Here is a 12,639-nt window from a genome sequence, read left to right on the forward strand (position 1 = left end):
CAACATTATGCCGCACTGAACAACACCATGCCGCACTGAACAACACCATCCCGCACTGAACAACACCATGCCGCATTGAACAACACCATGCCGCACTGAACAACACCATCCTGCACTAAACAACACCATCCCGCACTAAACAACATTATGGCGCACTGAACAACATTATGGCGCACTGGACAACATTATGCCGCACTGAACAACACCATGCCGCACTGAACAACACCATGCCGCACTGAACAACACCATGCCGCACTGAACAACATTATGCCGCACTGAACAACACCATGCCGCACTGAACAACACCATGCCGCACTGAACAACACGATCCCGCATTGAACAACACCATCCTGCACTGAACAACACCATGCCGCACTGAACAACACCATGCCGCACTGAACAACACCATTCCGCACTGAACAACACCATGCCGCACTGAACGACACCATCCTGCACTGAACAACACCATCCCGCACTGAACAACACCATGCCGCATTAAACAACACCATGCCGCACTGAACAACACCATCCCGCACTGAACAACACCATGCCGCATTGAACAACACCATGCCGCACTGAACAACACCATCCCGCACTGAACAACACCACCCCGCACTGAACAACACGATCCCGCATTGAACAACACCATCCCGGACTGAACAACACCATGCCGCACTGAACAACACCATTCCGCACTGAACAACACCATGCCGCACTGAACAACACCATGCCGCACTGAACAACACCATGCCGCACTGAACAACACCATGCCGCACTGAACAACATTATGCCGCACTGAACAACACCATGCCGCACTTACAACACCATCCCGCACTGAACAACACCATGCCGCATTGAACAACACCATGCCGCACTGAACAACACCATCCTGCACTGAACAACACCATCCCGCACTGAACAACACCATGCCGCACTGAACAACATTATGGCGCACTGAACAACATTATGCCGCACTGAACAACACCATGCCGCACTGAACAACACCATGCCGCACTGAACAACACCATGCCGCACTGAACAACATTATGCCGCACTGAACAACATTATGCCGCACTGAACAACACCATGCCGCACTGAACAACACCATGCCGCACTGAACAACACCATGCCGCACTGAACAACACGACGTCGCACTGAACAACACGACGCCGCACAGAACAACACGACGCCGCACAGAATAACACAATACCGCACAGAACAACACAATACCGCACAAACAGTTTTAGATAATATTACGTCGCAGTCATGTGACGCGGACATGACGTCAATAGGCGGAACTCACGGCAAAATTATAATCCGTGGGCGTGGCTTGCAACAGGAAGTAGGAAAGCGGCAGTTCTGGCAAACAAGACACAGCTTTTAGTAACACGATGACTAACAAGGCAAATATTTTTGTTTTCAGCTTGCAACTTGACCGTCTAGAGCGTACAAGGTAATTACAACTGTTTTTTTTTAGCCCTGAAAAGCAAGGGAGTGTGGCGTTTGGGAGGAATGTCGAACTCGGCGTCTGCTTCCAGCCACAGACGCCAAATTTCGACGATTATTTCGACTGGTCAACGGTTGTAAATTATTGCGTTGACTAAAAACTTTATTTAACTCTACTCTTAACTTTGCCGTTTCAGATATGCGGGTATTACACCGCGGAAATGACGTCAATAGGCTGAACTCTCGCCAAAATTCAAATCTGTGGGCGCAATGGCCTTGAGCGAGACACCGGATACAAACACGACGATTATCAACAGAAATATCTTTATTTTCCGCTTGCAAGTGGACCGTCTAGAGCGTACACGGTAAGTACAACTCATTGTGTTTAAAAAGATTTACGTTTGTGTAGTTTGCGTTGCGTTGTATCTGTGAATGTTGGTTGAGGCTAAATGTTAATGTTTAATTTCATTCCTTTAGGTTCCACGGTGTTTGTTGGCTGTATGTTTTCCACTGCAAGAAGAGGCTCGTATCATTGACCAGCAGGAGCTACAATGGTGAGTACCCCTTTCGTCTTCCATTTATGTTAAACACTTCCTATTTCATGTCTAACAGTACTCGATTTAACAAATAACCATAAATAAATACAGTGTGGGCAGTCACGTTAACATATGTGATTATCCTGCCTAATATGTTTATCACAAATATGTCACTAATCACTAATATGTTTATTTGTTTATCACAACACCTTTGGACCTTCAGCAATCGATTATTTACCTTCATCTACATAGAGACAGAACGATGGTGTCTTAAACATTTCATTCATTTCACCAAATAACTTCACGCAGGTGGATAACGGCCGTCTCGGTCACGCTATGTTGCGTGATGCAGTTTTGAAGAACCAAATGCATTTATTCAATGAATAAGTCAAGCTAGTTCCATGTTTATGATGTTGTAAGTTACGGTACCGATTGAAGTTGAGTTCGAAGCCAGTGGAAAACAGCGCTGCGTTTGTGCTCTCCAGGTACAAATGTTGTGATCTCTGACTGACGACCGGGCGAGACTCGAGTAAGAGATGTCCAAACGAGCTCCGGCAGGGCGGGCCAAGGCGGAGCGAACGGACGCCCTTCAGGCCGCCAATGACGAGCTGAGAACCAAACTGATGGACGTCCAGTTAGAACTTCAGCAGGAGAAGAACAAGGTGAAAACCTCAACAGACAGACACTGCCTGCCTCCCTGCCTGCCTCCCTGCCTGCCTCCCTGCCTGCCTCCCTCCCTCCCAGTTTTCCCGATGTAGATTAGACATGCGTGTGCCATGACTGTGTCAGCCTACATCAACAAATGCACCGAGGACGTCAGCACCACTAAGAATATCATCACCCGGGGCAACCAACGACCCTGGATGACTGAGGAGGTACGTCAAACGCTACGAGCGCGGAACTCTGCCTTCAAGTCTGGCGACAAGGAGACACTGAGGACAGCGAGAGCCAACTTGAACCGTGCCATCAGGATAGCGAAGCGAGACCGCAGTCGAAAATTTCAGGATCGTTTCCACGACGTCAAAAACATCAGGAGTATGTGGCAAGGCATACGGGCGATTACAGACTACAACTCACCCTCCCCCCCCCCGGTGGGTGTAGTTGATGCTGACTTTCTAAATGGTCTAAATAACTTCTTTGGGAGGTTCGAGGCACTAAACGGCACTCCAGCAGTTAAAACTGTCCCCCATCAGGAAGAGGAGGTACTCTGCCTTGACTCCGCCGATGTGTTGAAGACCCTGAGGAGAGTCAACCCCTGTAAGGCCCCTGGCCCCGACAACATTCCTGGGCGTGTGTTCAGGGAATGTGCAAGTCATCTGGCTGGGGTCATCACAGACATTTTTAACACCTCGCTGGGCCAAGCCACAGTGCCGGCGTGCTTTAAGACTGCCTCCATCATTCCGGTGCCGAAGAAACCTCAAATCACCTCATTTAATGATTACCGGCCTGTTGCACTGACTCCGGTTATGATGAAGTGCTTCGAAAGGCTGCTTAAAGGTCACATCGTTTCCAGACTCCCCCTATTATTTGACCCGTTCCAGTTTGCCGACCGGCAAAACCGCTCCACTCAGGACGCCATCTCCTCCGTTCTTCACCTGAGCCTGGCTCACCTGGAGGAGAAGAACACCCATGTGCGGAGGCTGTTCCTGGACTTCAGCTCAGCGTTTAACACCATCATCCCACAGCATCTGGTAGGAAAATTGGAACACCTGGGCTTCAACACCCCCCTTCGCAACTGGCTGCTAGACTTCCTCACCAACAGACCTCAGTCAGTCCGGGTCGGACAGAACACCTCTGATGTCATCACCCTCAGCACAGGCTCCCTTCAGGGCTGCGTCCTGAGCCCCCTGCTGTGCACCCTGATGACACACGACTGCGTCCTCAGGTTCACCACCAATCACATCGTGAAGTCAGCAGACGACACAACGGTGGTGGGGCTCATCAGAGACAACAACGACCTGGACTACAGAGAGGAGGTGGAGCAGCTGGTGGGCTGGTGCAGAGAAAACAGCCTGATCCTGAATGAGGAGAAGATGAAGGAGATCATCGTCGACTTCAGGAAAAAACAGCCTCACCACGCTCCACTGATCATCAACAGCTCAGCTGTGGAGGTGGTCAGCACCACCAAATTCCTGGGGGTCCACATCACAGAAGACCTCACCTGGACTATGAACACTACGGCACTGGTCAAGAGGGCACAGAAGCGCTTGTACTTCCTGCGGAGGATGAGGAGAGCCCACCTGCCCCCACCCATCATGAGGACGTTCTACAGGAGCACCATAGAGAGCATTCTGACAAGCTGTCTCTCTGTGTGGTGTGGAGGCTGCACCGCCTCCGATTGGAAGAACGTGAGGAGAGTGGTGAGGACAGCAGAGAGGATCATAGGGGCTCCTCTTCCCTCCATTCAGGACATTTCATCTCAGCGCTGCATGTCCCGTGCCCGTAACATCATCAATGACCCATCACACCCCCACCATGGACTGTTCTCCCTGCTGCCCTCTGGGAAGAGGTTTGCAGCATCCGCTGCAGGTCCACCAGGTTCTGCAACAGCTTTTTCCCTGCTGTCATCAGACTGTTGAACACTAGAACTGTTGAGCTCTAAACTGAACTCTGCATCACACATTCACAGAACTGTACTTTATGACACTACGGACCTCTATCTTGCACTATCTCGCACTACCAACTTTACTGAACTTGTATAAACCCTTTAAATAGAAGTTTAATACATGGTTTAGCATTCCTCTGCACACTCTTGAATACTGTTTTGCCTACTTGCACTATTGCATAATTATCACTGCTGCACTTTATACTTATTTTTAATATATATATATATATATATAGTATATATGTATATATATATATTTTCATAGGATATGTTACTTCTATTCAACTGCAATATCACTACTTTGTTGTAAGACGTATGCAACGGAATTTCGTTTTGTATGCACCATGTGCAGACAAGATGACAATAAAGTTTGTCTAAGTCTAAGTCATGTCAGGTCAGCTGTCTGGAGAGAGAGAGAAGTCAGGACCTGCGGGCGGAGCACCACCGTGCCACCGCCGCCATGACGGAACTCAAAAGCAAACTCCATGAGGAGAAGCAGAAAGAGTTAGCCATTACCAGGGAGACATTACTGCGGCAGCATGAAATGGAGCTGATGAGAGTGATCAAAATCAAAGATGGAGAGATCCAGCGACTGAATGCCTTGGTCCTCAGCCTGAGGGACGGCTCCATGGACAAGGTGATCCGCTCTATCCGTGTCTGACTATCCGCACGCCACGTCGGGCTTCGATGCGGCCGCTACCGTATTGTGTAGCTTGTCCCCAGTAAGCGTCGCGGCGCTCCGTTGCGGTCTCAACGGCCCGGTGTGGCGCAATGTCTGCTCAGGTGAGGAGGGGGGGCGCTTTGCTGGCGGAGGTGGAGGAGACGCGGCGGTGTCGGGAGACCGAGCGGTGTCGCCTCCACCAGGAGCGCGGAAGAAGCCCTGGCAGCGGCCCAGCAGGCCTGGCAGTCCCGAGCGGCCGAGCTCCGATCGGCTCATCACCAGCATCGGGAGGAGCTGAGCCGAACCAAGAGAGACTGCGAGAGGGAGATCCGCCGACTGGTAGGACTGATCAGATGCGCGGTGCGTGACTATGTTCCCAATTTCGTTGTATACCTGCAGTGCAATGACACCTAAGGCATTCTATTCTATTCTATTTCACAAGAAGAAAATGTCCGGTTGCTCGCTTCGCTTTTGTCACAGCAAAGGTGTTCTAGTCGATTCAAGAACAAAATTGGCTGGTTGCTCTCTTTGTTTTTGTCACAATTCTGGCAAATGAGTTTGCCCGCCTGCCTGAGCGCCCCCCGTTTGTACATCCAGACGGATGAGATCAAGCTGAAAGACAGAGCGGTTAGTGTTTTGGATGAAGCCCTGGGGCCGGCCACGTCCACCGCCTTCAGCTGCAGACTCAGGCTGCCGAGCAGCAGATCGCTGCCCTGAGGGATTCCCAAAGGGCGGGCCTAAACTACCCTGGAAGTGGGGTCAACGCCGCTACTAGCAATCCTCTTCATTGCGTAAGCCACCTCATCACACACTTGCAGTACGCATGACTTAGTTCGTTGCTGGAGGAAGGTAGCACAAAAACAGTTTTGAACTTTGAACGAGTGCTTGTGTGTTGCGGGGCGTTTTCAGTCTCAGGAGGATCGGGACACGCGACGGTTTCATCTGAAAATCGCTGAGCTCAGCGCAGTCATCAGGAAACTGGAGGATCGAAACGCCCTGCTTTCTGAAGAGCGCAATGAACTGGTAATTTATTGACGGCACGCTTGAAGGTTTGCGCTACGTTTGATGCGCGCCATCCAGCGAGGCACCCATTGCGCTTGCTTATTAGTTGAGCGGCGCGGCGAGTCGGTTGCCTGGTAGATGTCTTTTATTGGGAGCCAAAGCCACGATTCCGTTCAAACCGATGCAAAAGGAATGGATACGTTCTGGCCCGCGTGTTGTGCGTCTTTCACATCCCGCACTTCATGCTTGCAGCTAAAGCGACTGAGAGAAACAGAAAGCCAGTTTCTGCCACTCCTGTACAAAAACAAACGCCTGAGCAGGAAGAATGAAGAACTCTCGCTGGTGCTGTGTCGCCTTGAAAACAAAGTGCGCTTTGTCACCCAGGAGAACGAGGAGATGGCAAGCTTGGTAAGTCGACGCGGACAACGGCGGCGTGCCAACAGAGTCCACTGCATTTGTGTTCCACAGAGAAGGCCTAGTTCGCTCAATGACCTGGACCGCGGTTGCGGCCAGCAGGACGGTGAAATGGAGTTCCTTCAAGTTGTGGAGCAGCGGCACATCATCGACGACTTGTCCAAGGTCTTCAGGCAGGCGACTCGGTGCACGTACGGCAGCGCCGCGCTCGCTCGCTGTCGCCAGGAAACCTTTTCCGTCCAAAGCTTGGCCGGCGGCCGCCATCCAAAAAATTGGCCCCTTAAATTCCGACCTTTCAAGCAGGAGCATTGTGCGCACGCGTTTGAACACGCTTTAGACTTGTTTTGCCGTTTTCAGCAGCTCAAAGCTCCCGTTTTGTCAGCGCCTTTGCCACTCGCTGTGCGCTGAAAACGACGGACTTGCCCGGCTGCTCAGCCCGTCAACCATGAGCCGCGAGCGCGACGTCATTGTCCGTAGGCAGCTAGTGGCAAAATGCACCCTGTTAGAGTTGCGCTCGCTCCAACTTATTTTGCAAGAACCACACGGGAGACAAGTAAGTTCTTTTGGACACCTGCAGGTGGAGAGTCCATCCGTTGTACGAATGAAGTCTGACTCTCGGCTCCTGCACGAGCATTTTAATTAAGAGAAACAGGGTGGGTGTAAGAGTGGATTGAATAGAGGAAGCCCTTGACCTCTAGTCAAAACATAGCAAGGGGTGTTTTACGACTTTGTGTAGGAAGGGATAAGCGATAGGGATAAATAAGGGATAAATAATATTATTTATTACAGGTCGCAGTCAAAGTCAAAGCAACACAATGATACGATAAAGATAATCTGGAAAACCCTGACACACCCTGTAGTTGTCACTTTTGGAAAAGACGAGCGTCCCTCCAATCATCGCCGGTGACGTGTTTTTCAGGCTCTGGAGACAGGAGCTCATGTCAGAAATGTCATTGTGAGTCGCGTTTGTTTCTGCGCCGGAGCCGTTCGTTCCCTTTGCATCCAAAGAATCTCAAAGGCGGATTATTTGTGTCGACAGGAGAGAGATTTGCTGCTACGATACCGACGTCGAGAATCTCTGAGGAGGAACAAAGCGTGAGGTCCTGCAAGGTGAGTCTGTTTGTTTGCGGCTGCTTGGTGTTGCGCAAGATGAAATGGCCTTTTTCTCGCTATCGTTCCTCTCGTCGATTCATCGTGAGGTGTCGCTTCAGTTTGTTCAGAGAGATGTTTGCTTCCGCGCCCGCAGGTCATCGAAACATTTTACGGCTACGACGAAGACGTGTTGGTGGACTTGGACGGATCGTCCTTGTCTTTTCACACCGACAGAACCCCCGACACGGAACCCGAAGAGGTAGCCCGCCATTTCTGCCAGCGTATTGGCACCAAACATTCCTCTTCAGCCTGGAATCGGACTCGTCTTTGCGTCGCGGGTGCTTTGTCGCCGGTCTGACTGATTCTGGTACTAGTGCTGTGTTGCATTGGTGTGTGCATGAAGAGGCGGAGCTTCGCTACCGCCAGCTGACGCAAGAATATCAAGCGCTGCAACGAGCCTACGCTCTGCTAGCCCAGACCAGCGAAAGGGGACTACGACGCCGAGAAGGAGATCAAGGTGGCGCCCCTTCCCGCAACCCCCGGCCGGGTCGCAGCCTCCCCGTTCTCACCCAGCCTCGGGTGTTCTCTGGTCTGAAAGGAGGAGGAGGAGCCTCCCTCCTCCTCCTTTCAGACCAGAGAAAAGCTGATGGTAGAAATGGGTCACTATCAAAGCAGAGTAGCAGATCTGGAGTCAGCGCTGAAGCAACAAGGACAGGTAAGCTCATCAATGAGCACACCTTTTTCTCAGACAAAATAGCTACATTCTTCAGTCACTCATCCGTCTGGCATTACTGGACCAAACCCCCCCCCCCCCCCCCCCCCCGAACGTGGCTGGGAAAATGCGGAGAAAAGCAAATGTCATTTTCCAGTCAACCAAAGAATTTGTGGATGAAAATGACACAACATTCCAAAGCTGTCCACGCGTTTGTCTCTTCTAGAATGTCAAGTGGGTGGAGGAGAAGCAGCTGCTGCGTCAGAGCAATCAGCAGTTGGCCGAAAAGGTGACGGAAAGAAAGGCGCTGGGCGGAGTCGCTTGGCGTCACACCTGTCGGGGAGCCCCGCAGATGAGGTCTGACTGTCTTTTCAGGTCAGGCGGATGGAGGCGGAAGAAGCGCGTCTGAAAGAGCACATCCAGGATATCCGAGACCAAAACGAACTGCTTGAGTTCCGCATCCTGGAGCTGGAGGTGGGAAGACTCGCACAAGCGTGTTGAGGCCAGAGATGTGACGGACGGACGGACGGACGGACGGATGCATGCCTCTGCCTTTCAGGAGAGGGAGTGGCGCTCCCCCGTCTTGAAGTTTCTGCAAGTCCGTTTCCCAGACGGCCTCAGCCCTTTGCAGATCTACTGCGAGGCCGAGGGCGTGAGCGTAGGTAAGGCGTCCCTCGCAACCCTAACCTTAACCCGAGGTCCCAGAACACCTTACATTGCTCCTTGCGCCTTTCCCCCGGACATCGTCATCAGTGATCTGATGAAGAAGCTGGACATCCTGGGCTATAACGCCGTAAGTGTATGTCGAACTCCTTATGTTCGCACTCCACGAGACTCGGCGGCTCAAATGTGACTTTTGGAAGGCTTTGCGCTGAAAGAAGCTTGTTGACGCTGTGCCTTTGGGCTCTTGCAGAATCTCACCAACGAGGAGCAGGTGGTCGTGATTCACGCCAGGACCCTTCTCACCCTAGCCGAGAAGGTAACGCGCACGTCCACGCACGCTCTCGCATTCTGCTTATGTGACAGCAGCCTTTCCTCAGTGGTTAGAATACATCAAAGTGACCAAGTCAGCACTTCAACAGAAGATGTTGGACATTGAAAGTGAGAAGGTAGACAGACACGCGACATCAGCCAAGGGGAACTCCGGCAATGTGCCCCAACAATTCTGACCTTGAGCTGTGCTAGGATATGTTCTGCAAGCAGAAGGGCTACCTGGATGAAGAGTTGGACTTCAGGAAGTGTTCCATGGACCAGGCTCATAAGGTAAGCCGCCCTCAAATCTCCCGCCGGACCACTGATGGACGAGGATTGCGGCCCAGAGGATCCTGGAGCTGGAGGCCATGTTGTACGAGGCGCTACCGCAGCGGGACTGCCCCGCCACGGACGGCGAAAAAGCCAGCCACGCTGGCGTGAATGACGTGCTGACGGCGGATCAGAGAGAAGAGCTTAGGAGCGCCGTGGACCAATGGAAGCGAGCCCTGATGTGCGAGTTGAGGGAGCGCGACGCTTGCATCCTCCAAGAGAGAATGGATCTGCTGCACAGCGCGCAACAGGTAAGGGCCCAAAGCCAGCCCGGCACTTACTTGCACGCTTACTGGCTTTTGAATGCCACTTTCCATTTGTCCGTCCTAGAGGAACAAAGAGCTGAAAGAATTCATCGAAGCTCAGAAGAGACAAATCAAACAATTGGAGGAGAAGTTTCTGTTTCTCTTTCTATTCTTCTCCTTGGCCTTCATTCTGTGGCCCTAACACCAGCTGGTGAGTGAGCTCCAGCGGCACCGCACTCGACACCTCCGATACACTGCCAGCCGGTCTCAGACGTTGGCAGACGCTCCGATGCCAACGTATACCCCCCGCCACGGTGACAGAGGCACCGCGTCACACCGGCGCTCATCCAATCAGAAGGCAGGAAAAGCAAATTCACATGCAGGGCACTTTTGAACCAGAAGAGAGCGCCACAAAAAACGGTTGTTGCCCCAAACGCGCACTAAAAAGGGTCAGAATAACAAGAGTCCCACTGGCCAGCCGGGGCCACCCGTCCAGCTGTTTCTTCAGGGGGGAAAAAAATTGGAGTCACCCGTGAGTACATTTTGCATTTAGCTCTGCTTTTCTGCTTCTGTCTTCAAGTGTGTGGCATCCTGCGATCAAAGAGTCAGCCAACCCCAAAGCGGTTGACCTCAACGTCCCACCACCATACCTACCAGAGCAGGTGACGTGATGCTTTGGACATCCTTCCGTCTCAGATGCCCAAAAGTACTCTTTGCCACATCTGCGGCAATACGGTGTCTTTTCAAAGGTGCAAATAAATCCAGCGTGGGCGGAACACGCACGTCTTCGGTTTTTCCCGCTTTGTTTGTGTGACAGCTGTTGTGAAAATTTTATACAAATAAAGTTGTATAGTACAGGTTTGGCCAAGCCGCAACTCCCGAACCGCATGCGGCTCTTTTATGTTCATATCAACATTTGTGTGTGTGTGTGTGTGGGGGGGGGGTTGTGCGTGTTGGCTTCACTTGAGTTCAATTTGGTATTTTGGTCAAAAGCGCATGTGGTGAAATTCCACAAAGTAGGATGGGCAAACACATTTCTTTAAACTATGAGTGTCAATTGGGCTCTCGAAATGGCAGGGAAAAGATGCACAGCAAAACGAAAATACGTAGATGAACACAGGACGTTTTAATCAGAGTGGGAAAGTTTCTATTTTTTGGTGAACGTGATGGCAAACCATTCTGCCTGATATGTCAGACCTCAGCGCATTTCAAAGATTCAAATCTTCAGCGCCATGCACTTCAGCTCACTCCATGCTAACATTGATCAGGCGTCGAACCCGCATCATCATGCTTAAGAGGTGGCCATGCTAACCAGTGCGCCATTATGTCAACGCATAATAACTAAGTCTACTGGTCAAAACAGCGGTTACTATATGACGTCGCTACGTCGTGGTCACGTGACGCAGACAAGACGTCAATGGACGTGGGCAGAGTTAACTTGTTTAAAAGGGAGTAGGCAGAAGAAATATTTAATTTATTTAAATCTATTTTGAGTGCACACCATTATGCCAATGCATAACAACTGTAAATCTACTAAACAAAACAGCGGTTGCTATATGACATCTGCCACGTCGTGGTCACGTGACATACGTGACGTCGATGGGCGTAACTTTCGCCGGAATTCAAATCCGCGGGGAGAGTTAACTTGTTTAAAAGAGAGTGGGCAGGAGAATTATTTAATTTATTTAAATCTATTTGGTGTGTGCGCCATTATGTCAATGCATAACAACTGTAAGTCTACTAAACAAAACAGCGGTTGCTATTTGACGTCTGCCACGTCGTGGTCACGTGACGCGGACGTGACGTCGACGCCTACTTTACATCCCACCGATCACAGGACCCCTCGGCTGCATAACCGTGCCCCCTTCCCAACCAATCGGATTTGCTATACGCGAAAACGACGCCAATGGAAAGAGCTTCCGCCCAAATTTAAATCCGTGGGCGTGGCTCGCAGCAGGAAGTAGGAAAATGGCGGCGATGTTGACAAAGACACAGCGGATGGTAACATACGACTAACAAGAGAAATATTTTTATTTTCTGCTTGCAACTGGACCGTCCAGAGCGTACACGGTAAGTACAACTCATCGTTTTTAAAAAGAAGTACTTTTGTTGCCCTGAAAAGCGAGTGAGCGTGGCGTTTGTGGGGGACGTCGAATTTCGACGATTCTTTCTGGTCAACGGTTGTAAATGATTGTGTTGATTAAAAAAGAAAACTTGATGTAACTCTACTTTTAACTGCCGTTTCAGATAGATTTGGAATTGCATCACATCCAATTTTGCCTAGAGCGTACACGGTAAGTAACACTCGTTGTGTTTAAGGAGATTTACGTTTGTAATAGCAGAAGTGTAGCCGCGTTGCGTTGTACGTGTGAATGTTGGTCCGGGCGAAATGTTAATGTTTAATTTCATTCCTTTAGGTTCCACGGTGTTTGTTGGCTGCAAGTTTTCCACTGCAAGAAGAGGCTCATATCATTGACCAGGAGCGAGCTACAATGGTGAGTAGCCATAACATTTATGTTAAACACTTCCTATTTCATGTCTAACAGTACTTGATTTAACAAATAACCATAAATAAATACAGTGTGGGCACTGAAGTTAACATATGTGATTATACTGCCTAATCT

The 12,639-nt window shown here is 50.5% G+C and overlaps 1 protein-coding gene across 2 annotated transcripts; it reads left to right on the forward strand.

Moving 5' to 3' along the window:
* The first annotated feature begins 6,157 nt into the window (after nucleotides 1-6,157).
* On the forward strand, nucleotides 6,158-9,390 carry LOC148378433 (janus kinase and microtubule-interacting protein 3-like). 2 transcript variants are annotated; one of them, XR_015855880.1, is made up of 6 exons: nucleotides 6,158-6,271; nucleotides 6,503-7,619; nucleotides 7,704-7,774; nucleotides 7,911-8,015; nucleotides 8,160-8,757; nucleotides 8,844-9,390. XR_015855880.1 is itself a non-coding variant. In XM_088367907.1 (6 exons), the coding sequence occupies exons 4-6, from the start codon at nucleotides 8,403-8,405 to the stop codon at nucleotides 8,967-8,969; spliced, it is 258 nt and encodes an 85-aa protein (XP_088224033.1). In that variant the 5' UTR covers nucleotides 6,158-6,271; nucleotides 6,503-7,774; nucleotides 7,911-8,015; nucleotides 8,160-8,402; the 3' UTR covers nucleotides 8,970-9,390. The 2 variants fall into 2 exon arrangements, 1 of the variants encoding a protein (XP_088224033.1); XM_088367907.1 differs by having other exon boundaries at nucleotides 6,503-7,774; nucleotides 8,160-8,471; nucleotides 8,695-8,757.
* Nucleotides 9,391-12,639: the final 3,249 nt, after the last annotated feature.

This window comes from Syngnathus floridae, unplaced genomic scaffold (genome assembly GCF_059516105.1).
Source record: "Syngnathus floridae isolate MCC-2025c unplaced genomic scaffold, RoL_Sflo_1.0 HiC_scaffold_45, whole genome shotgun sequence".
Lineage (NCBI taxonomy): Eukaryota > Metazoa > Chordata > Actinopteri > Syngnathiformes > Syngnathidae > Syngnathus > Syngnathus floridae.

Coding starts and splice junctions, on each gene's coding strand:
- LOC148378433 (XM_088367907.1), top strand. CDS start 8,403: ATGGTAGAAATGGGTCACTATCAAAGCAGAGTAGCAGATCTGGAGTCA. Junction 8,472..8,694: donor CGCTGAAGCAACAAGGACAG/GTAAGCTCATCA, acceptor TGTCTCTTCTAG/AATGTCAAGTGGGTGGAGGA. Junction 8,758..8,843: donor ATCAGCAGTTGGCCGAAAAG/GTGACGGAAAGA, acceptor CTGTCTTTTCAG/GTCAGGCGGATGGAGGCGGA.